Source organism: Vombatus ursinus, unplaced genomic scaffold, assembly GCF_900497805.2.
Source record: "Vombatus ursinus unplaced genomic scaffold, bare-nosed wombat genome assembly UNPS02008961.1, whole genome shotgun sequence".
NCBI classification, from domain to species: Eukaryota; Metazoa; Chordata; class Mammalia; order Diprotodontia; family Vombatidae; genus Vombatus; species Vombatus ursinus.
This window is the reverse complement of record NW_020948739.1, coordinates 5,749,477-5,773,995: the sequence shown is the minus strand read 5'-3', so window position 1 is coordinate 5,773,995 and position 24,519 is coordinate 5,749,477. Positions and strand designations below refer to the sequence as shown.

At 39.8% G+C, this 24,519-nt stretch overlaps 1 protein-coding gene across 1 annotated transcript; it reads left to right on the top strand.

Annotated features, from left to right (window-relative positions):
- Positions 1–10,135: 10,135 nt before the first annotated feature.
- LOC114034326 (cytochrome c oxidase subunit 6C) lies at positions 10,136–15,296 on the top strand. The gene is made up of 4 exons (XM_027849977.1): positions 10,136–10,242; positions 11,878–12,005; positions 13,199–13,327; positions 15,159–15,296. Exons 2-3 carry the CDS (start codon positions 11,892–11,894, stop codon positions 13,313–13,315), a joined length of 231 nt encoding a protein of 76 aa, XP_027705778.1. The 5' UTR covers positions 10,136–10,242; positions 11,878–11,891; the 3' UTR covers positions 13,316–13,327; positions 15,159–15,296.
- Positions 15,297–24,519: the final 9,223 nt, after the last annotated feature.

Here is a 24,519-nt window from a genome sequence, read left to right as displayed (position 1 = left end):
CTTATCGTCTAAAGGGGGAGAAGCAAACAAATGCAAAGAAACAAGCTATGTATCAGATAAACAAGAAATAACTGAGGGAGAGAAAACCCAAGAATTAAGAAGGGTTGAGAAAGTGGACAGCTTTCCCTGGAACCATTCATAGCCACGCCATGCTTTCAGGCTATTTTAAAGAATTAGAAAACTTTTTAACAAGTAAAAACTTAGTGAGGGACTTTCTGGGTTTGAGCTACAGAAAAGGATCTCTCCTAGGTCAGTTTAGGTCATTTGGAGACTCTGAGGAGCACTCTCAGAGTGGGAAAGTTGATGAGGAGAAATCATCTTAGCCAGCCCCTTGTGTGATGCCTGAATTCCTCTTAGAGCACTTGCAGGCCCAAATCTTGTATGGCAAAGACACTACTTAAATGACCCCTAACAAGGCAGCCTGTTTCACTGTGGGACATATTAGAAAATTTTATATTGAAACTAAATCTGCCTCCTTGTAACTTCCACCCATTGGTTTTGGAACATTTGCTTAGCCAAAGTGACTTCCTATGTCTTTTAAAAAAATGTTATAATAAACAATTCACAAAAATAAAGAGGAAAATATGGCAAAAGTCTGCTAGCCCCTGCAGATTACCTAGGATCTTAAACCACGTATCAAATGAAAAAAGGGCCTATGAGCCAAGCTTAGCAATGTTCCACATCTCCAAGTAAGGCCTCTGGGACCAATTCAAAACCAAAAAATGTGACTCCTCTTCCCTGGAACTGTGTGCACTTCAGCAGGGAGAAATTTTTTTTAATGAATCTGGCCAAATGTTTCTTATTTATTTATATTCACAATGATCGGAAAGTCTAGTCATTTTATCTGGCTGCCTCTCTTCTTTTTATGATAATCTTACAACCTGAAATGACAAATTTCTTCTTTATATCTTAACCCTAACTTACTTCTCTATCCTCGTCTCCCAACTCCCTACTGCTTATGGCTTCTCAGAATCAAAGAATCACAGGATTTCAACATTGAACAGGATCTAATCCAACCCATACCTGAAATTTATCTCCATTCTAACATACCTGACAAGTGGTCATCCAGCCCTTCCTTGAAGGCCTCCAAGGAAAAGGAACCCACCACTCATTTAGGCAGCCAATTTTACTTTGGTTACAGCTCTAATTATTTGGAAGTTTCCCCTGACATCAAGCCTAAACTTAGAACTCTGAGTCTCCATCCATCATTCCAGGTTCTGACCCTTGGGGCCAAACAGAATAAATGTGATCCATCCTCAGCAGGGGAGTCCTCCACCTCTCTCCCCACATTCTTCTTTACACCAGTCTAACTATCCTCAGATCTTTCAACCTATCTTCATTGGACATAAACTCAAGATCTTTCACTACCCTGGTCAGAATTGCAAGAATAATAATGAGAAAAAAATGAGGAAAATGGGGCCTATTTGTATCAGATCTCAAACTATCCTGTAAAGTAACCATTAAAATAATTTGATATTGGTTTTCAAAAAGAGGTTGATCAATAGAACCAATTAGGTACGTAGCATATAGAAGCAAAGAAGCACAATAACATAATGTTTGATAAACCCAAAGACCCCAGTTACTAGGACAATGAATCACTGATTTGATAAAATCTGCTGGGGAAATTGGACAGCAGTCTGGTAGAAATTGGATTTAGACCAACATCTCACACAATATCCTAAGATAAGCTCCCAAAGGACCTAGCTATTAAAAGTCCAGCATAAACAAATTAAAGGAGCAGGGAAGAAGTGACCTTTTAGATTTATGGATAGAAAAAGAATTCATGAATAAACAATGACAGGATCACACAAAATAAATTGGACAGTTTAGATTATATAAAATTTTAATGTTTTTGCACAAGCAAATCTAATGTAGTAAAAAGAAGGCAAATGTGTAATTGAAAAACAAATCTGCTAAAAATCTCCTTTCCAAGATATATAAGGAACTGAATCAGATTCATAAGACTAAGACCTATTCCTCAATAAATAAATGGTCAAAAGAGTTTTCAAAGGAAGAAATCTAAGATATTAACAACCATATGAAAAAATGTTCTAAATCATTAATAATTAGAGAAATACAAATTAAAGCAACTCTGAGGCTCCACTTCATACCTATCAGATAGCAAAGATGACAAAAGATGAAAATGACAAATGCTGGAGGGGTTGTGAGAAAACAGGTACACTAACTAGTATATTATTTGTGGAATTATGAATTGGTCTGCTATTCTGTAAAGCCATTTGGAACCATGCCTCTAAAGTTACCACACTATGAATACCCTTTGACCCAGATATGCTACAACTGTTCTAAGGCACTACTAAGCTAATACCCCAAAGAAACCAAAGAAGAAGAAAAGTATCCATATGTGCAGACACATTTTTTGCAGCCCTTTTCAATGCAGTTAAAAATTGGAAACTAAGGAGGTGTCCTCCAAATGGGGAATGCCTAGCCAAATTGTGGTACATGAATGTGATAGAATATAATTTCACCATAAGATATGATGAAATAGAGGATTTCAGAGGAAGCTGGGAAGGCATCTATGAACTGATGCAGAGTGAAGACCAGAACTATCAGGAAAATTGATGCAAAGACAACATTTTAGAGAAAAACAGCTTTGAAAGACTTTGGAACTCAGATCAATGCAATAATAAGCCAGGAGTCCAACAGGAAATGAAGATGAAATATGCCACTCACCTTCTGACAGAGAAGCATTTAACTTAAAATGCAGAAAGGGGCATATATTTAACAAGGAATTTGTTTTGCTGGACTTTACACCTATGCATTGAGGGATTTATTTGGGGGGATTTTAAAAAGTTTTATCAATGGGGACTAGTAAGGGGACAGATTAATTTAAAAAAAAATACTTGTTACTTGAAAAATAAAAATAATAAGCTACTTTTAAAAGGGAAATGAACTGTTCTTGATGAAATCATGCAGCCTCCTTGTGATCACTGCTTCCTTTTCTAGATGCTGACCATAATAATATACTCTAGAATTTTGCCAGGAATCCCATGGACCATAGCACACCAATACTGTCTCTGTGTTTTTCTTGGCAGAGATACTGAGGTAGTTTGCCATTTCCTTCTCTAGCTCATTTTACAGACGAGGAAACTGAGGTAAACAGGGTTAAGTGACTTGCCCAGGGTCACACAGCTAGTAAGTATCTGAAGCCAGATTTAAACTTAGAAAGATGAATCTTCCTGACTCCAGGCCCAGTGTTCTATCCACTGCACTACCTAGCTGCCCTCTTGATCAAAGATATGACCATCTATCTCTCTGTGTAGCTGATGTGGAGTAAAAGAGTAGGTCATGAGAACTGAGCAGATTGAGAGAATTTGAGGTATTTGTGGGAGCATCATTATTTATATGCTGAATTCCCTATTCATATGAGGACAGGAAATTAGGAAGAGAAAATTTCAATTCAATTCACTAAACATTTATTAAGCATCTACTATGTGCCAGGTATTGCACTAAGCACTGGGGATACAAAGAGAAGCAAAAGAAAATCCCTTTCCTCAAGGAGCTAGACCATGAGCCAGACACTGTTCTCTTTCAGAAAGGAAAGAGAATGTCCTGAGGGGGTCAATAGACAGCAGTCAGCAGGATCTGGATTAGGTGATACATTTGGATAGCATGAATCTTAGAAGAGTAGAAGTTGCTTAGTAAAGGGGATAAAGGAGCGTCTGGATGTGACAGTGGGATTTGGAGAGGATTTTGGAAAAGCAAGAAGTCTATTGAGGGAATCATAAGGTTAGACTAAATTGTGACCCCCTTAAGGTTCAATCTGATGGCCAGGGTGGATCCTAGGAGGGCAGTCTTAGGGCAGGCAGGAGCTGGTGGAGATACGAGAACTTGGTGGAAAGACCAGAGTGCCTTACTTGCCCTGGAGAAGGCCCTGGAATGCAGAATATAAAAGAAGTATTGTCCCCAGAGACTTCTGGGTACTGGAGATGATCCTGGTGATAGAGGCTGGCACTAGACCCCTTTCTCCTAGGTTGGACTGGGCCGTTGGGTGGAGTGGGTCTTGTTTCCCAGTCATTCTGAGACCTAGTACTAGAAGGAGCCCTGGGTAGGGAAAAGGAAGAAGAGTAGGGAAGAAGCTGGCAGGAGAAGAAAAGGTCTTGTGAATTTTAAAAGTCATTGGGCAAAGTCCCTCAAGGAGAATGTGGGGTTAAGGCTGCCAAAAGGCAGGAATTGTGTTTCAGGAAGGTAGTGGATAGAGGACATGTACATTAGTCACGGAAAGATAAGAAAAAATGTCAGTTGGGTTCTGAGGTCCCACTAATCAGATCATCTGGTTCCTGTGCTGGAAAGCCACAGAACTCTGCAATGCTCCTTTTCTTCATGCCAGCATCCTGTTGTGGGCAATTTGATAAATATTGCTCCTTCTGTGTTGGAGAAACAGCCATCGATAGGGAGCTGAGACTAGCATTTCTTCTGGAGATGGGTATGGGGGTAGAGGAAGGGAAGAGATGTGGCTACTTAACTTAATATCCTTGATTTGCCACACTACCCTGTTTTCAATAAATTACTTTTTCTGGTGATTTCATTTTTCATTTCATTTTGGAAGCAGCATGGTACTGTGAAAAAAAAACAAAACAAGCCCACTGGTTATGGAGCTCAAAGTCCTGGGTTCAAAGTCTTACTCTGTCACTTACTAGCTGTGAGACCCTGAGCAAGTCATTTAAGTCATTTAATCTCCCTAAGCCTCTGTGTCCGTGTCCTCATCTCTAAAATCAGGGAGTTGCCCCAGATGACTTCTAAGATCCCCATAGCTTTAAATCTATTATTCTGTGATCCAAACTGGTTTGTTTTTTAAGAAAACAGGATCAAGGAGGCAGAGCTTGAGCCAGACACAAAAGAGAACCCCAAAACCAGAAGGTATCAAGGTTCCCAGATTGTATGAAGGCCTGAGGAGGCCTTTGCTACACTTGCAGTGACTATCTTTCATTCATCCTCAGCCCACAGCATATAGCAGACATTTACTCAAAGGAGTGTTGTGATGATATTATTAAGCAGAGAAGCACCACGTTGACACTGGAAAATAGTGAATCTAAGATTGACTTTCCCTCCAAACTCTCCTTTCTACCCCCTTTAGAAAAGTACATAGCAGAAGTCTAATGACGGACAGAGCAGTGAGTCCAGTCCTTATGAGCATACGCAGAGTGTGTGGTTGATATACAGCCATTCTGTAACAGAGCAAAGCCCCGAAGTCTGCCTATACTAGCCACAGCAGAGATGCAGACATCCATACCTCTCAGACCTTTCACATCTGTACATGAACTTGGAGGGAACAATGCTCTTTCGATCCTCAAGGTGGTAGAGGGGAAGAATATGTCCCTACTGTTGGGGGGAAATATTTGTATTTCTGTTCTTGTTGTTTCTACTGTAATAGGACTAGGATTTTCATTCCTTACAATAGGAATTAGTGAATTAGTTTTCCCTAAAAGGCAACAAAGTTGTCCCTGGGATTTGATTTGCCTCCCTTGAGGCAGTTCTCTGGGTCACCTAAAGGGATTAAAAGGTCCCACCAATGGTGCAGTAGGTGGGACAACCTGGTGGATGCTTGAAGACTACATCTGGCCCTACTGACCAGATGCATTTCCATTTCCCATATGGAGAAGAGGGGGACCCACTCTAGAGAAGCTACATTCCATCGTATCCTTGTTGTATAGCCTTACTGCTATAGGACTGGTTTTTTGTTAACCGTGCAATGATTGGTGAGTGCCTCATTTTGTCCTATCATTGAGTCTGAACTAATAGGGTGTTGGCCTTAGGCCCAACTCCAACATCTTCAAAGTAAATATTGCTTAGTAAAAGCTAATTGATGTTAATTAATTAAGTAGAACTGAGGTGTTAATCACTAATGGCTAATGGTGAGGAGATTGCATCGAAATGGAAGCTTTTGAACTATAGCATTAGAAAAAGATACCCCTAACCCCTCAACGGTACCCTGGAATCCTGAGGGAGAGATACAGCCAGCCTCATTGTTGAAAATTGAGGCCAAAGTCACCTGCTACACAAGTAATCATGTATAATTTTAAGTGGAATTGTGTTTAATGTTTTCTGCTATTAACCCCTGGATTCAGTGTATATCTCTGAGTAAATTCTTTTTTTTTTTTTTTCTTGCTGGGCAATGGGGTTAAGTGACTTGCCCAGGATCACACAGCTAGTGTCTGAGGCTGGAGTTGAACTCAGATCTTCCTAACTCCAGGCCTAGCAGTCTATCCACTGTAACACCTAGCTGCCCTACAAACTCAGGACTCAGTTATGTACCTCTGGGTAACTCCTTAACTGCTGTAAGATGGACATGATGCAGTATCATTTTAAGGTAGTCAAACATTATGTTTGTGTTATTCTGTTTAATCCTTACAACAACCCTATGAGCAAAACACTATAGATAATGTTTATTATATTGGATATCCATCTTTATTGCTATTAACTGTCATCTTATATAATTTTGCCCAACGTTCTAACCAGTTGAGATCTTTATGGATTCTGACACTGCCATCCAGTGTTAATTATTCCTCCCAGCCTGAAGTGACCTGAAAATTTTATAGGCATGCCATCTCTACATGGTAGGGCGGTATAGTGGGCAGAGCTGTTCAATCACTCTTGTCCATGATGCAAAGAGAAGTGAGCAGAACCAGGAGAATGTTGCACAAGTAACAGCATTATTGTAGGATGATCAACTGTGAAATAATTAGCTACTTTGATCAAGACAATGATCCAAGATAGTTCGAAAGGACCCATGATGAAAAATGCTATCCACTTCCAGAGAGAGAACAGATAAAGTCTGAATGCAGATTGAAGTATACTTTTTTTTTAAGAAAAACTTTTTGTTTTTCTTGTGTTTTCTTTTGCAATATAGATAATATGGAAATATATAATTTCACATATATAATTGATATCATATTCCTTGCTTTCTCAAGGGGAGAGGAAGGATAGTGAGGGAGAAAAATTTTTTTAAAATTTTTAAATGAATGTTAAATTCTTTTTCCATGTAATTGGGAAGTATTTAACTATATGTGTACATATATATACATATATATATAATTTAATTTAAATTTTTTGTGGCATTTTAAGTTCAAACTATCTCTCTCCCTTCCTCCCTGTCCAGCACTAGAGGCCACCATTTCACACACACACATATACAAGGAGTATATGTATATGTATGTATGTACGTAAAACCATACAATGCATACATCTATTTATCAATTCTTTCTTTGGAGGTAGAGAGCATCTTCTTTCACAAATCCTTTGTAATTGATTTGAATATCTATAATACTCAGAACAGCTTAGTCATTCGCAGTTATTCTAACAATATTGCTGTTATTATATACAACATTGTCTTTGTTCTGCTCATTTCACTCTTCATTATTTAACACAAGTCTTTCCATGTTTTTCTAAAAGCATCCAGTTCATTATTTCTTATGGCACAGTTACATTCTATCACAATCATATACCACAACTTATTCAGCCATTCTCCAATTGATGGGCATCACCTCAATTTCCAGTTCTTTGCCACCACAAAGGGAGATGCTATAAATATTTTAGAACATATAGGTTCTTTTCCTTTTTCCCTGATGACTTTTAGAAACAGATCTAATAGTGGTATTGCTGGTTCAAAGGGTATACACAGTTTTATAACTCTTTGGGCACAGTCCCAGATTGCTCTCCAAAATGGTTGGATCAGTTCATGGTTTCCACCAACAGTTTATTATGTCCCAATTTTTCCACATCCCCTCCCACATTTGTCATTATCCCCTTCTATCATTTTAGCCAATCTGAAAAAATATATATATTTTAAAAATCACTCTTGTTCAGCCCACTGCTTACTCATTACCCAGATGGTTTCCCAATATAAACATTACTTCTCTGCTCTAGGAAATTGTATAAAAAGATCTATAATTTTCTCTGTATGTTTTACCATTGAGCTTCAGCCAAATACAGCAGGCCGGCTAAACACCTCAGTGTTAACTCTATTTCTCTGTCTTTGGGGATTCACTTTTCTTGTTTAGTCATTTTCAGTCATGCCTGATTCCTCATGGTCCCCTTTGAGGTTTTCTTGGCAAAGACACTGGAATGGCTTGCCATTTTCTTCTCCAGTTTGTTTTACAGTGAGGAAACTGAGGCAAACATGATTAAGGGACTTGCCCAGGGTCATAGAGCTAGTAAAGTGTCTGAAATTAAATTTGAATTCAGATTTTCCTGACTCCAGGCCAGGTGCTCTATCCACTGCACCACCCAGCTGTCCTGGGGATTCACTGATTCTTCTCCAAAGGCCCAAAAAGTCTTGCTGTCAGAGTTGTGAGTTTTTGCTTTGTGGCAGCTTCCCTTGCCCTTACTTAGAGCTCCTTTCACTTAGGGCTCCATATCCTCCCAGCTCCATCTTGCTTACCTTTTGCTAGCTCTGGACATCTTCAATACATCTGCTCAGGAGCTGGGTTCCTCTTCTAGTCTTACTTATGCCTAACTGAGATGACTTTTAAATGTCAGCTAGGTGGGATGGTCAATGAGCTTGTCATTGGTCATTTTATGATATTACTGCATTTAGAAGGACTTACCCACCCAATATTAATGGATCACATCATAGATTTAGGGGTGGAGGGGACCTTAAATGCCATTAAGACCAACACCCTCCCTTTACAGATAAGGAAACTGAAGCACAGAGAGGAATCACATGGAGTGACATCATTTAAATTTTTAAAAATATATTTAATATTTAATTTTCCTCCAATTATGTGTAAAATTTTTTAACACTTATTTAAAATTTTGAGTTCCAAATTCTCTCCCTCACTCCTTTCCCCTTTATTGGAAGGCAAGCAATTTGATATAGTTTATACATGTGTACTCATGAAAAACATTTCCATATTGGTCGTGTTGTGACAGCATTTTTAACACTCAATTTAACACTTCATTATTGGTCTCTTTTCTACTGTTAGGTCCTGGGCTTTCAAGGACCAGCTCCTTTAATACATATATTGGTATGTACAGAATAAATATTAGATAATGGGAGAGGCACTAAACTTCACACAAGAACCCTCTCAGAAATCAATAAATGCTACAAGCCAAGGTTTGATTTATTGTACTGTTGTTTATCTAGATCAAGGGTCTGCAACCTATGGCCCACCACAGGTTAAGAATAGTTTTTACATTTTTAAATAAAGTTTTATTGTGTTTAAAAATGTAAAACCATTTTTTAGTTTGGCCATACAAAAACAGCAAAGGGCTCCATTTGGCCCTTAGGCTATAGTTTGCTGACCTCTCCTAAATCTAGACTCTAGACTTAAGAAAATGATGGAGGAAATGTTAATAGTTCAGATTAAACTTGAAAATGTGTTGTGGGAACACCACCCCCTCCAAAGAACCTAAATCTTGCTAAATCTTGTTGGACAGGACTCTAGTCATCAGGTCTAACTCTCCCCTATTACAGATTAGTAAACTGAGGAAACTTGTCCCAGGTCACACTGCTAGCATCTGAGGTGGGATTTGAAAGTAGGTCTTCTCTGCCTCTCTATGCATTTCACTATATTTGCTTGTCCATTTAAAAAAAGAAAAAGGAAAGTTTAGTTATTTAAAAAAATTAAGTCGTTAACTTTTAGTTTCTTTTGTTGAATGAGCATTTAATGAAATTTTTAATAAGCATAAATTTAGAAATTAAAAATATTTTTCAATTAAAGTTTTCCAAAAGAAATACAAATTTCTTGGTTTCATACTAATGAAATAAATATATGCGTGCTTCGCAGCACTTAATTTGTACGTCTGCACACGAGATCTTAGGATGTCAGAGCTAGAAGAGGCCTTGGCTTAGACACACTCAACCCCCTCATTTTACGGAGGGGGAAACTGAGACCCAGAGAGCTGGAGTAACTGGCCCAAGGGCACACCGCTAAGCCAGATTCGGGGCGGGTTAGAAGCAGCGCCCTAGGACAGACACGCGCAGGAACCGCGGTCGTCTCAGCCCCGCCCCCCAGCCCTCCCGGGAGGCAGTTTGGAGGGGTCGGGGCCGCTCTCCGGAGCGGCGTTAGCTGCCTGATCACGTGGAAGGGTGGAGGGGGGGAGAAGGAGGAGCTCGAGGCTCAGCCGTTGCTCAGAGAACCCTCCCTACGCATCGCCCCTCCTCTTCGCGAACGCCGTTTGAGCACTCCCGGCTCCCGTCTAGGCGCTTCTCCGGTTCTGCGCCTGCGCGGTTCTGCCTCGCCCTTCATTTCTCAGGCCCCGGAGAAGGTCGTACGTCCTCAGGTGAGTTTCGGAGCCTCCGCGTCACCTGGGCCTACTGTTCCTCCTGTTCTCCCCGGCCTTTCCCCTCCTCTCAGACCGATGTCCTGCAGCCTCTCCTCCTTAAAAGCGGCTTGCGAGCCTCGGGGGCGCGGAGACCTCGGGCCCGGCCGGGCCGCCCCGCCTCGTCCCGGGGGGAGGGAGGAGAGAGAAGGGTGGGAAGCCCGAGCCGGGGATGCTCGTCTTTTAAGCATTAATAACAGTGACTGGCATTCACTTGGCGCTTGAAGGTTTGCAGAGCGCTTCAGCGGCGGCTCATTTCCTCCTCACGACCGCCGTGGTCTCGGCGTCCTCGGAAGTTGGAGGGTTCCCGAGGCCCGGAGGCGTAACGTGAGGCGCCCAAGGTCACACATCCAGCCGGGGTCATGCTTCTGATGGTTAATAACAGGAGCGCTTATACGAAAGCGCTCTAGAAATACCCCGCCTCCCCCACAACCCGGGGGAAGGGCGGGGGGCGGTGCTGCTGTCCCCCTTATACACAAAGGGACACCGAGGCAGGATTCGAACTCGGGTGGTCTGGACTCCGAGGCCCGTATTAATAATAACCACCGTCATTTATCCAGCGTTTGCAATGTACCGGGCACTTTACAGTTGTTACCCCATTGGGTCGTCCCAACAAGCCGGGGACACAGGTGCTAGCTCCCATTTTATAGATGACTAATATCGATAAAGCTCTTACTATGTGGCAGATATTGTGCTAAGCACTTTGCAGTTTTTAACTCGTTGGATCCTCATAGCAGCCTTGAGAGGTCGGTGATGTTATCCCCATTTTACAGAGGAGGAACCTGAGGCAGACAGATTCAATGACTTGCCCTTAATCTGAGGTCAGATTTGAATGTGGGTCTTCCTGCCTCCAGACCTATCCTGTCAAACCCTATCCAAACTCAGTCCTGTCTAATGTACTCCCCACTTCACCATGTTTCGTGGCTTCTATGTCTTCCTGATGGTATAAGGGAGGAGCGTTGTTGGGAAGTTCCAGTGGAGGAAGTAGATAGAAAAATAGAGCAGAAAAGTTGGGTCCTTGACCTGGCCCTGAAGCCTAGGGGAGTTGTGTTTTTTTTTTAAATCTATCTTATTGAGCCTCAGCTTCCTCATCCGTAGGATGGAACAGTGATGCTTGAACTACCCACCACACAGGCTTGTTGTGAGGGAACCGCTTGGCAGATCTTCATTATTATTGCATAGTGACTGGATAGCCTGGGCAGTTCATTTCACCAGAGGGAATTGTAAATTGTAAAATTCTGCAAAATGCAGATAATACTGGTGCCCCTTACTTGAGGGGGTTGTTATGAGAAAAGCATCACAGTGCTACTGCATAAATGAGTAATTACAATACAGTTATTCTGCAAATACTTAATTGATGGAAAGTCCAGTAGATTGGTGATGTCCGCCATATGGTCATTCCTTCTAGTCATGTAAATTGAACCCAACCCTGTGTGCCTCACTCACATTTGCCACAGGAGGGAGGGACCTCCCTCATTTATTTAGCCTCCTGTTACTTTGATGTTCATAGATATGATTGATATTGTATCAGAAATGAGTTCAGAAGAATTTACCATCTGCATTTAGAGTTTACATTTAATAATTTGTCTTTAACAGGAAGAATTGTCAGAATGTCTGCTCCTGTTTTGGCAAAACCACAGCTGCGAGGCCTTTTGGCTAAGCGCTTGCGATTTCATATTACTGCAGCATTTATTCTGTCCTTGGGATGTGCTACCATGTATAAGGTATGTATTTTTCAGTTTATCACTTTAGAAGTATAGGTGAAATCATTTCACCAGGACTAGATGTAATATACCTTAAAAACCGCTTCCCTTCAAATGAAACACTTGAATAACTTGAAAGTTCAGTGAATTCTACATACTAGATTTTTTACTCCTCCTATTCTGTACCTTTGATAAGGACAGTAGCTTCTCTGTTGTTATCCCCTCCCCCCAAAACATATTATCTTTCCTCTAAAACACACTCTTCCTCCCAACTTCTCTCTTTTGACCCCACCACCAAACTTCCCATCATCTCTCACAGCTGTTCCCTTTGACGCAATGGCCATGGCCCATATTCAACAATCGCCTGCTAGCTATTGCAATCACGTCCTAATCAGTCTCCCTGCCACCAGTATTTTCCCTTTCCAATCCTCTTGGTGGCTACCAAATTGATATTCCTAAAGCACAAGTCTAAGCATGGTACTCCTTTGCTCAAGAAACCTCAGTAACTCCCCTCTTGTGTGATGATAAAATACAAACTTTTCTGACATATAAAGCTCTTCATAATCTGGCTCCAAACTGGTCTCCTGTTCCTTGTACCTGACACTCCTTTTCCTGCTTCCATAACCTTCGCTGTGTCTCGTGCCTAAAATAGACTGTGTTTTTGTATCTTTTGAGAAACAGAACTCCATTTAAGTCTTAACTCAGTGGTTGTCTCTTTAAATTAGTCTTTTCTGGTTATCCCTCATTCCCCTTCTTAGTTCTCTGCCTCCCTGTCATTTTTTTTGTATTCGTTTCGTATTTACTTAAGAGTGTGTGCCCAGGTGTGTATTGTTCCCATCTGTCCCCAATACAATTGTAAGTTCTATCATCCATTATCATCATCATTACTAGTATTTCATTAAAAATAGACCATGGAGCCACTTCAGTGGCTATCTTGTTTTCTTGGTGATGTTTCACGTTACTTTGTTTTCCCCTCCTGAACACTGAATGTTTCTTAAGGAAATATTTAATACAGGGCAGCTTGATATGATGAAAAGAGTGCTGGATTTGGAGTTAGGAGACCTGAGTTCAAATGTTAGCTTTGCCACTTCGAATCATTATGGCTCTAGGTTTTTGTTTTTTATTATTGTTTTAGAAATTAATCATATTGATTAGTGAAATCATCATTTTGAAAATAAACTATATTTCTAACTTTGTGGAATTTCACATTTTAGTTTGGAGTGGCTGAACCTAGGAAAAAGGCATATCAAAATTTCTATAGAAGGTATGATGCTGTGAAAGATTTTGAAGAGATGAATCAAGCTGGTGTCTTTCAGTATGGAAAACCATGATGAAATATACAGGTAATAAAACATTTTTTTATTTGACATAGATTTTATATAATCACAGTATCCCGGATGATCATTTTGTACTAAGGAAGTAGCACTTGGTAGCTTTTAAAAATACATTTTTAAAAATTAGTTTATTAATTTGGATTGGTAGTGTTAGAAAAAAATGTTTCTCACAAATCCTGTTGATTAATTTCAGTGGGAACTATAAAATGCTAGAGTCTGGTGTTGATATTTGGACGTTAATTGGGCTACATCCTGGCTTTGTGGAGTTATACAGAGGTTTGTTTCCACGGTCCTTGGAGCCTCACACATCCTTGGAACTCCTCATCCATGTTTTATTTGGTTAGAATAGTTGTAGACTATTTGTTTTATGGTGCCATGAGTCTAGATAGCTTCTGTAGATCTTCATGAATTCTAAGACCATAATCACCTAGTTACAGAAAGGTAACATGTTTTTTTTTCCTATTTATTTTGCAGGCAATTATCAAAAGCTATTGCTTGCCTTAATAAATCTATCTTTTCCAACTGTCTTGTCTCATTTGTGGAATATGCTCCCTCCTCACCTTAGCCTTTGAGAATCCCTAACTCCCTTCAAAGCTGAGCTTAACTACCATCTCCTGAAAGAGACTTCTCCTGATTACCCCAGCTACTAGTTTCCTTCCACCTCCAACACCGAAAATTCCTTCATATTCACTTTTTATGTATTTAATGTTAATTTGAAGCAAAGGACTGTTTTGATTTCTTTATCCTCATCCCCTAAGATATGCCTGGCACATAGTAGGTGCTTAATAAATATGTGTTGATTGATTGCTAATTGCCTTACTTATTAATAGAGGTATGCAAACAAGCAGATAAGTGGTGTGATAAATAGGTATGCGACATGATGTCAGGAATACTCATCATCTTGAGTTCAAATCTGGCATCGGGCACTTAGTAGCTGTGTTATTCTGGGAAAGACATTTAAGTGTATTTGTCTCAGTTTGCTCATCTGTAAAATGAAATGGAGTAGGAAACTGGCAAACCAGTATCTTTCCCAAGAAAACCCTAAATGGAATCAGAGAGAGTCAGACACAACTGAAATGACTGAACAACAACAAAGCAAATGAAGAGTGGGGGTGGAGTCTAAAAACAAGTTACAGGCTTTGTCTCGATTTAGCCTTTTGGCTTAACCATTTATATCACCAGTAGATATGGCCTTTAACTATGTTGTTAGTAAAGGCTTAGGTTATATGAGAGAGATCATGTGTAGAAGTAGTTCACTGAGACCCTGACCTTTTAGGTTAGGGACCAGGTGATTACTTTTCTGACCTCTAACAAGTCATTAAACTGTCTACTAAAGGATACCTCTGGACTGGGGTCTACATTGATGGAAGGAACATCTGCATCAATGAAATTGTGCCTCCTAAGACCTATACTGGAAATTTAACTCCTAATAACTTGTTTTCTCATAGGCTAAAACTTTACAGTGTATTAAAAGTAGAAAACGCTTCCAGAATTATTCTAGATTTGGTGGCGTGTCCAGATCTGAAAAATGAGAAATCAAAGTTTTCTCAAGTTGTAGGTTTACTCTTCTGGGCTATTTTTGTGAATAAGGAAGAAATAATTGAGTGGGATGGGTGAGGAGGGTCTCATTTTGGGAGCCCCATATGGTGACACTGAGGTTGAAATATGGAAATAATAAGGAGTTTTTATGAGGAACCAGGGGCTTAGAAAGAGGTCCTAGCATGTGTCAGTACAAGTGAAAAGGCAAGGGCCGAGCTCAGTAGAAAAAGGAGAGGAGTGAATGTTGATGTGAATTGTTGACATGCATTGTCTTAACTATTGGCTTTCTTCTTTTTTACAGGTTTCAGAGGCTTGAGGTCCCTGGATACTTAATACTGACCTGTTTTTCTTGTGCTCTAACATGAAATACATGCACACTGGCTGTGGAATAGTCTAACTTGATAATAAACAGTTGATGACCTATGTGTGGTAACTTAAATTGTGTGCCTTAGTTTTATGTTATTAAATATTTATAATTTTCTTCCCATCACAGTCTTTTCTTAGATGCTTCATTCACACTAAGTGTAAATAATTGAGAACAACTCAAACATTAACAACTTTTAAGTTAAAAGGAACAAAATTGTAATGGTAGAATTTCACATTGATCAATAAGGACAATTTTGGACATTTCATCCGTCATATGTTTCTTATTATGACAGGGATGCCGGCCCTATTTCTAAAATTTGTGGTAATTTCATATCCTTTTATTCCTGTTGGTTATTTGTTTGTGGCATAGCTAGCAAAGGGTTTCACCTTCATCTTAGTCTTCTTCAGACTGAAGCAAAAAATGTCAACATAGATGATAATAATAGCTATCTTTGTACACCATTTTGGTTTATAAAGTACCTTAAAATACATTATCTTATTCCTGACCTGTTGGTAGATGTTGCAAGTATTCTTCCCATTTTCTAGAAGAAAAAAAGGTTCACAGAAACAACTGACCTGTCAAGTTCCACTGTGACCTGCTGACCAATTTATATATGTCCAGATACAGTCAAGTCTTTGCTTCCTGACAAATTCTGTGTCTCAGAATGCTGCAGTTTGTAAGAAAATAGATTTAGAGTTGTAAATTACCTTTGAAATCATATAATATAAGCATTTTATAGATAAGGATGTGGCTTGCTAAAGATCATACAGATAATAAGTTGCAGAAAAGTCCTGTATAAAAGTCCATTAGTGTTGTAGAAAGAGCACAAGCCTTAACTCAAGAGACATGGGTCCAAGCAAGACAACCTCTGGACTCACCTTTGGATTCCATTAGATGATGTCCAGCCCTATAATTCTGAGTCTTGTTTTATGGTTTGAAATGAAGGTATTGTAGCATCTTGAGTGTAATAGAGAATAGCAGTTAGGAAAGTTTCGCAGTGATTGTGACCATGCTTTTTATCAGAAGGTTAACTACTCTAATTTTTGTTCATTGATAATTGTTAGAAGTTTTGGTTCTAGTCTAAATATTCCTGTTACACACTAATGAAGTCACAGTAATAGATTAGTATGGTTGTTAATTTCTCTTGCTAGTGGTTATTTATGTTTCAAGTTTTAATTAGTTTTAAAATATTTTGGACTAATGTGAATTATGTTGCAGGGTTAGAAAAACATTGGTATCAGTAATCTAATAATTTTAGGTAGACTGAATTCCTGGTGTTGGTGGGGTAAAATCCAGGCTATTATACCATGACCTTTGTGTGTTCAGACGAGGTGTAGCTAGTGAAAGAATGCCATGTAAAATGAAATGGAGTTTAGAAATCAATAAGCATCAAATTGTACTATGTGCCAGAGTCTGTGCGAAGCAACACTGCTGCTTACTAGGCGCATAGGTTGAAACAGAGAAGATAGGTGTACTGTTGCCACAGGTGAAGCCACATTGGAGGACAACAAGCTAACAGGTAGGTGGACTAGGAATGGCCTATAGAAGGTGGTATTTGAGCTAAATCTTGATGGAAGCAAAATAATTCTAAGGCTGAGGTGAAAGAGAACATTCTGGGCATGCATAGTGCCAGCTGCCAAGGCACAGAACGCTGCATGAAAGCATGGTTGGTATGGCTGAGTATATGTGGAGGAAGGGGAGGGGAGTTTAAAAAGACTGGAATGGAGGGAAGTGGCCAGGTCAAAATGAACTTGAGATGTCTAAGAGTGTATTTGGTCTTAGTAGTAAAAGAGAGTTGCTGCCATTTATAGGATGGATGATATGGTCAGGCTTAATGCTTTAATAAAGTGGATGGAGTAGTGTGGGGCAGCCTAAAGGCAGGAAGACCGATTAGGAGGCTATTACAAAGTCTAGAGGCATGGATAACCTGTTGGTGGCTGTGAAAATGGAGAGCAGGGACCTGTGATCAACAAGATGGAGAACTAGATTTTTTTTTTCTTGAATCCTCATGACCTCTCAAACCTCTCTCAGATAGAAATTATGCCAGAGATGAAGCAATTTCAACTCTCCACAGTTTAGGATACCAAGAATCTAGACAAGGCCAATATTCCCTAATCCCTAAGGAGCTCATTCAGCACCTACTCCCACTCCAACCACCATGCTCCTGGCAGTGGTGCTACACAAGGTGACCCAGCTCAACTCTCCACTCTTCTCCCAGTGCCATGAAGATCCCACTGGCATCCTCATGGCGGCATTCTGTGCCACAGCAGGGCTCTGCAGAAAAGCAGGGCAATAGAGGAAATGGGGCAGGATATGTGCCCAAGCTTGGAACAGAGCCCGACTCTACTTAGACCTCACTTTCCTCCAATATCCCAGAAATACAAAACTCCAAACTCCAGAAATCTGGTCTAGCTAAGTAAGCCCTAAGGCAGCATTCTGTGCTGCAACAGCTTGGCCCAAGTGGAGCAACAGGAATGAAGTAGGAGATGCATTCAGCCTGGTAATAGGAATCAATTCTACACTCTGACCTCACTCTCCCACTTTATCCCAGAAGAGATTCTAACTCCAAATGGCAGAAATTGGCTCATGGTGGCATGTCAGCCCTCTCTGCCATTGAATCAAAGAACTGAAGAATAGAGGGAATGAGGCAGAATATGTGTGACATTGTACTGTCTCTGAGGAAGAATTGCCAGCACCCTGCTAGTAGGATTGGTCCTGTTCACTCAGAAGTCAGTTGGGACCCAGATCTAGGCTGGGGATCTTTGAGTTGCCCAGTGTGAGATGAGACAAATGCTCTTCTAAGGAAACCACTACCACCAAAGAGGAGAAAGTCAAAAAATGAGTAACAGGGAAATTTGTGGGGAAAGACTGAAAATTCACAAAGATCTCAAGAGGAAGAAAACAAAGATCTTTAGCATAAGCAGATAAACCTAAAGGGAAGACGTTAATAGAGAGAAATGTGGCCTGCAGAGCTAGTAAAAGCATCTTTGAATAAATGCTACAAAACAAAGGAAAATTTGGTAGAATCACAAAAAGAGAAATGAGAATTTGGGGAGCAGGATTTGTGACTTGCACAGCCCAAATACCTTGCAGAACAGAAAAACTTGGGTCTGAGGTGTCAAGTCACCAAAGAAACAAAACAGAACAAATTGGGCATGCAAATACATGGAAGTGAAGGACAACCTGGAAGAAGTAAAGAGCATTAATATTAAAAGAAAACATGCTCTGCATACAAGTCAAACATTGATCTTGAAGACAGGATGTGTAGAGATAATGTGAGGATCACAGATCTCCCAGAAGAACGTGACAAGTCAATAAACCTGAACACCATAGTGCAAGAAGTAATACAAGAAAACTGCTCAGAACTTCTGAATGCAGAAAACAACACACCAGATGAAAGCATCTGTAGATACCTCTAAGGTAAAAAAAAACAAACCCAAAACTCAACGCTGCAAACTTCAGGACACAGAGTGGTTAAATTTAACAATTCCATTGAGGAACAAACTCAGCAAGCAACCACATGAGAGAACTTCACATAAAAAGGAAAAGAAGTTTGACTAATACTAGACTATTCTGCACCCACCAGAATGTAGATGGGAATGAAATCATGTATTCCAAAGAGCAATGGAGCTCAAGATGCAGCCCAAGGTGACCTACCCTGCAAATCTAAACCTAACCCAAAATGACCAAATAATGATGTCCAATAATAGAGAGGTGTAGGAAACATTCTTAGAAAGAAAACCAGACCTGAAAAGATGGTTTGCTTCCCAAACTCCCCCAGAACAACACAAAAACAAGTAAACAGATATAACAAATGAGGACAACAACATAACAGAGACCACTCTGAAATGTACACGAGGAGATGAGGGAAAGCAGAAGTCAAATAGAAGTAATGGTGGGGGAAAGACGCCAGAAACATGATGGATTAAACCTCACAATGCCCCACTCCGTGGGACTGAATTATAAACGAGAGTGCATGATAAGGAGGAGGAAAAAAGGGAATATGTGATGTATCCTCATCAAATAAAAGGCTCCCCAGCAAAGAAAAATAATCCCTGCGAGCTCCAGGAAGAAGAAAGCCTGCAGGGGAATAGATAAGGAGGCAAAGGGAGATACTGAAAAAGGGAAGAAAAGGGACAACCTTGTTTCAAGGGCGAGAGGCAACACCACTGATGGATGCACTCTGAGTGGAGAGACCTTCCATAAAGGGAGACAGGGAACCTACAACAGGTATTGCCTGCAGACCACTCATCTTGCCTCAGGAAAAGAATCAGCTTCTAGAGGCAACTGACCCCCCAGAAGAGTGGGCCCAGTGAAGAGATTATGAGGCAAATGGGGGAAAACGATGGAAGAGAAGGCAAAGGTCAGTAATGAATTACATAATCAGGGACACAGGGAGACTCCTACCATAGGCTAATATCCTCTCTACCATCTGCAGGAATTGGTGTTTTTCAATTTTTTTACTCCACCATCTTGGCTCAACAGGCTGTGGGCAAGCTCTTCAAGGCTCAACAGAAACTATTTAGAAGAGAGAACCCAAAATAGGTACCTTCAAAGTTTTAACAAAAAAGGATGAAATAAGTATAAGGGGAATAAGCATTTATATAGCTCCTACTATGTGCCAAGAGTGCTAAGAGCTTTTCACAAATATCTTATTTGATCCTCACAACAACCCTGCAAGGTAGGTGCTGTTGTTATCTCTGTTTTATAGTTTAGGAAACAGGCAGACAGAGGTTAAGTAACCTCTGCCAGGGGTCACACAGCTAGTAAGTGTCTGAGGCTCCATTTGAACTCGGGTCTTCCTTATTTCAGGCCCAGCACTTTATCTACTACATCACCAGTTTAAGGGCAATGAATCAAAAAGTAAAAGTCTAGAACAGAAAGAAAGGCCGGGTAAATAATGAAGAGAGGGGGGAAATAAACCATTCTAGGAAAAGGTACAGAAAATGAAATTTTTAAAATCAATGAAAAAAATTCAAAGGGAGGAAAAGGAGTATGAGAGGAAAAAAAGAGGGGAAGAACTAAATAAATAGGTAAAAGCAAGCAAGAGAAGTAAAAAAGTAAAAAAAAAAAATTTCAAAGCCAGGTAAAGGAGTAATAAATAGGAGTGGGGGAGCTTGAGGGTAAGGGGAAGAGAGTGGGTAGGAACAGGGCCATCTTAAAAAAGAGTTAAAATAACTGAAGATGCATTGTACCAGGTTTACAGCAGAAGAATGGGAAAATTATACCTTGGAAAAAACCCAATATTAAAGAAAAAAGGAGGAAAATAGAAAGGTAACTCATAACTAAATGTGAATGGATTAAACAATATAATGAAATAAAAAAGAATGAATGATTGTATAAGGAAACAAAACCCTACTATCTGTTGCTTACAAGAACCACATTTAAAAAAAACAAAGACAAGGGCAGCTAGGTGATAACAGTGGATAGAGCACCAGCCCTGAAGTCAAGAGGACCTTAGTTCAAATCTGGCCTCAGACCAAACACTCGACACTATTGGTGTGATCTTGGGCAAGTCACTTAACCCCAATTGCCTTAAAAACAAAAAATCAAAGACATAGAATAAAATGAGGGGTTACAAAAAAATTTACTATGCAACAAATGAATCCAAAAAAAAAAAGAGTTGGAATAATGCTATCAGACAAAGCAAAAATAAACTTTCAGGACAAAAGAATAAACAAAGAGACTACATTATGCTGAAAGAAACCATATACAACAACCCAATATCACTATTAAACTTGCATGCTCCAAATGCCTTAGCATTCAAATTCATAAAGGAAAAATTAACTGAGCTACAAAAGTACATTGACTAACACAATAATAGCAGATTTCAACTTCCCTTTCTCAGTTTTGAATAAATTGAACTGAAAGACAAAGAAAAGGAAAAATACAGAACTAAAAAATTGCTAGAGAAACTTAGGGCTAAAAGACTTACAGTGTCACCTAAATGAAACTGAAATGAATATATGTATTTCTTAGCAGAAGGCGGAACTTTTACAAAAATTGACCACATATTAAGGCATAGAGATTTTGCATATAATTATAAAAAGGTAGAAATAGTAAATACATCCTTAAGATACCACAATGAAATAAAAAATCGTAATCAGTTCAGGAACCACAAACAGAGGACAGATTCAAATGGAGACTTATTAGGACAATCCAGGTCAGTTGTTTTTGCTATGAGATACCTTGCCTTTTCTTTCCTTTCCTTTTCCTTTTTTAGTCTTTTGACTTTTTTTTTATTATTTGTTGATATCTCATGGAGTCATTTGCTTCTATCTGATCATTTCAAATTTTCAGGGAGTTATTTTCTTGGGTAAGGTATTGTACCTCTTGTTTTTCAAACTATTAATTTTCTTTCTATATCTTTCTATCATAGCTCTCATTTCTTTTCCCATTTTTCCCTCTGCTCTTCTCATTTTGTTTTAAAAATCATTTTTAGCTACACCCCCCCCTTTTTTTTTTAACTATTGCTTTACCTCTTCCAGTAATTCTGGTTGGCTTTGTGCCCTAGCTGCATTTTTCTTTGAGGCTTTGCATATAAATGTTTTGTAGTCATTCTCTTCTGTGTTTATGGTCTTAACTCTAAAAGTTTCTGACCCAGGTTTGGGTCTTAGAAAGACGCCTGTTGGCTTGTCCTAATTGGAAGTTAAAGTACATTACTGCTGGACTCAGCCACTATCAGCCCTCTGTGAAGCTTTGCAGATTCAGAGAGACCAAAACAAGTTTTCTTTGATTTGAGATTCTTGTGCTGATTATTCTGCTTCAGGCTTTGGCCTAAGCTGGAGGCTAGAAATGAGTCCCTACTCTATTTCTAGGATCCAACTGGACTCACACAGCTACTTTTTAATTTTTTCCACAATCAGCAGACAGCTTGGGCCCACGACCATGATCACTCCTCTCTAACACGTCCTCTTTCCCATCCACTCAGGAGCTGTGAGCTGGAACTGGGTAGGGAGTGATGGAATTGCTAGATGGCATACATTCCTGCACTTATGCACTAGTTCAAGGACCCCATGGGAACTGTTTTTTCACCAGTGCTTTGTGTCCAGGGGTACAGCCTTGGCCCTCATTCAGTCCCTGGGCACTGGAATATTCCATGATGCTCCTGGACAGACTATATCTCTAGTATCCTCAGGCCTGTCTGTATCCCTATGCTGCCCAAGGCTGGAAAAATGACTCACTGTGATTATTGTGTAGGAGGTATAGTGGGGGACCTGGTCTGTGGTTCTTCCTACTACTCCACCATCTTGACTCTGCCCTACTTGGTCAGGGGTTTTAGGTAGTTTGATAATTCTTTAATAATCCTTTGCTCAAACTGTTTTCCAGGTTAATTGTTCTTGAAAGTAGATATATTGTGACGCTGGGCAAGTCACTTAACCCCAATTGCCTCACATAAAAAAGTAGATACCTTACGTTTGGGGTAGCTAGGTGGCTCAGTACATAGAGTGCCAGGCTTGGAGTCAGGAAAACTCCTCTTTCTGAGTTCAAATCTGGCCTCAGATTCTTACCAGCTGTGGGATCCAGGGCAAGTCACTTCACCCTGTTTGCCTTAGTTTTCTCATGTGTAAAATGATCTGGAGAAGGAAGGAAGTAAATGGCAACCACTCAGTATCTTTGCTAAGGAAACCCGAAATGGGGTCATGAAGAGTCTGAACAACAACCTTACATTTTCTTCTATTTAAAAAAAATCTTTGATTTTGTTCTAATGTGCTTTGTCTCGTGAAGACATTAGAATGTGATTGTTCCATTCTGTTTTTTCAAGGAGTCCATTATGTAGGTAAGCTTTTTCAACTTCTGTTTTAAGTGATTTATTCTCCAATATTTCCCCCTCCAGAGCTCTAATTTCAATTCTAGCTTCATTTATCTCTTGCTTCACTTTTTTTTTTTTTTGGTCTTGCTTCATTTCTTACAGCCATTCTTATAGTCCTTGTGGCTAAGCCATTTTTCCCCTGTAGCTCTGTTTGTACTTGTAAAGCTGCTCTTTTCATCAAATTTCTCCTAATTCATAGTCTTTCCTTATTATATTTGTTATTTTCTTTGTTTTGACAGCCATTGCTCCTTTTTCAGTGCTTTCAGTCTTTTTATTGACTTTCAGTCAGTTTATGGACTTCCCTGGTACAAATTCTCTCCCAGCTTCTTTTGGATTTTGACTTTTTGTTCAGGTCTTGCCTGATTGGTAGAGCTTATTTCTGTTATTCTGATTTTATTTTTCTAGGTTGTGTGAGGGACAGCTGGGCTCCTCTATCCCTTTCAGCTCTCCCTCTCTTCCCAGTGCCTTACAATTTGGCTTCCCACTTCATCATTCCACCAAAACTGCTCTCTCTAAAGTTACCAATGATCTTTTAATCATCAAATGTAAAGGCCTTTTCTCAATCCTCATCCTCCTTGAACTCTCTGCAGCCCCTGACACTGCTGATCACCCTCTCCTCCTTCATACTCTTCTCTCTAGGTTTTCAGGATACCACTATTTCCTGGTTCTTCTCCAACCTATCAGACTTCGCTTTCTCAGTATCTTTTCCTGGATCCTCATCCAGATGATGCCCTCTAACAGAACCAAACCACTGGACTCTGTTTTGGGCTCTTTTCTTTCCTCCTTTTATATTACTTCACTTGGTGGGCTCATCAGCTCCCATGAATTTAATTCCCATCTCTCTGCTCAAATCTACTTATCTTGCCCTAGCCTCTCTGCTGACCTCCAATCTCGAATCTCAATTGCCTTTCAGGTATCTTGAACTGATTGTCCAGAAGACATCGTAAAGTCAATATGTCTAAAACCTAACTCATTATCTTTCTCCCTAAAACCTCCCCACTTCCTACCTTTCCTATTGTTGTAGAGGGCAATAGGTCTGTCCAATGGAATATAAATTTTGATCACTTAGGGGTTTGGTAGCTAGATTTTTTTCCTTATCTACCTATTTATTCTATCATTGTTGTGGTTTTTTTTTTAAACTGGGATAATTAACTCTTTTGTCTCATGAAGCTTTTAATTTATGATTTCTTGAAATATAGCTCTGAAAAACCAGGTTTTGATAAAGCCCATTTTGGGGTATTCAAAAGGAGCTACTTGGCTATGTCTTTAAACCCAAATCACTCTGGCTCTCACTGACTAACCAATAATAGGTCCCATCCCAAGCCTCACTTGCTCATTATTTGGATTCTGATGACTCAGAGTAAATGTAAACAGCAATTGTTTTTGTTATTGCCCAGACTGATTCTTTTGTGAAGGCAAACTAGGCCATCTTTTGCAGCATTTGATACTTAGCCTTCAACTGCTGAATGGGTGTTGCCTCAG

What these genes read in the sequence shown, in the direction of transcription:
- LOC114034326 (XM_027849977.1), top strand. Translation starts at nt 11,892, where the DNA reads ATGTCTGCTCCTGTTTTGGCAAAACCACAGCTGCGAGGCCTTTTGGCT. An exon ending in GATGTGCTACCATGTATAAG is followed by an intron (nt 12,006 to 13,198) that starts GTATGTATTTTT and finishes TTCACATTTTAG; the next exon opens with TTTGGAGTGGCTGAACCTAG.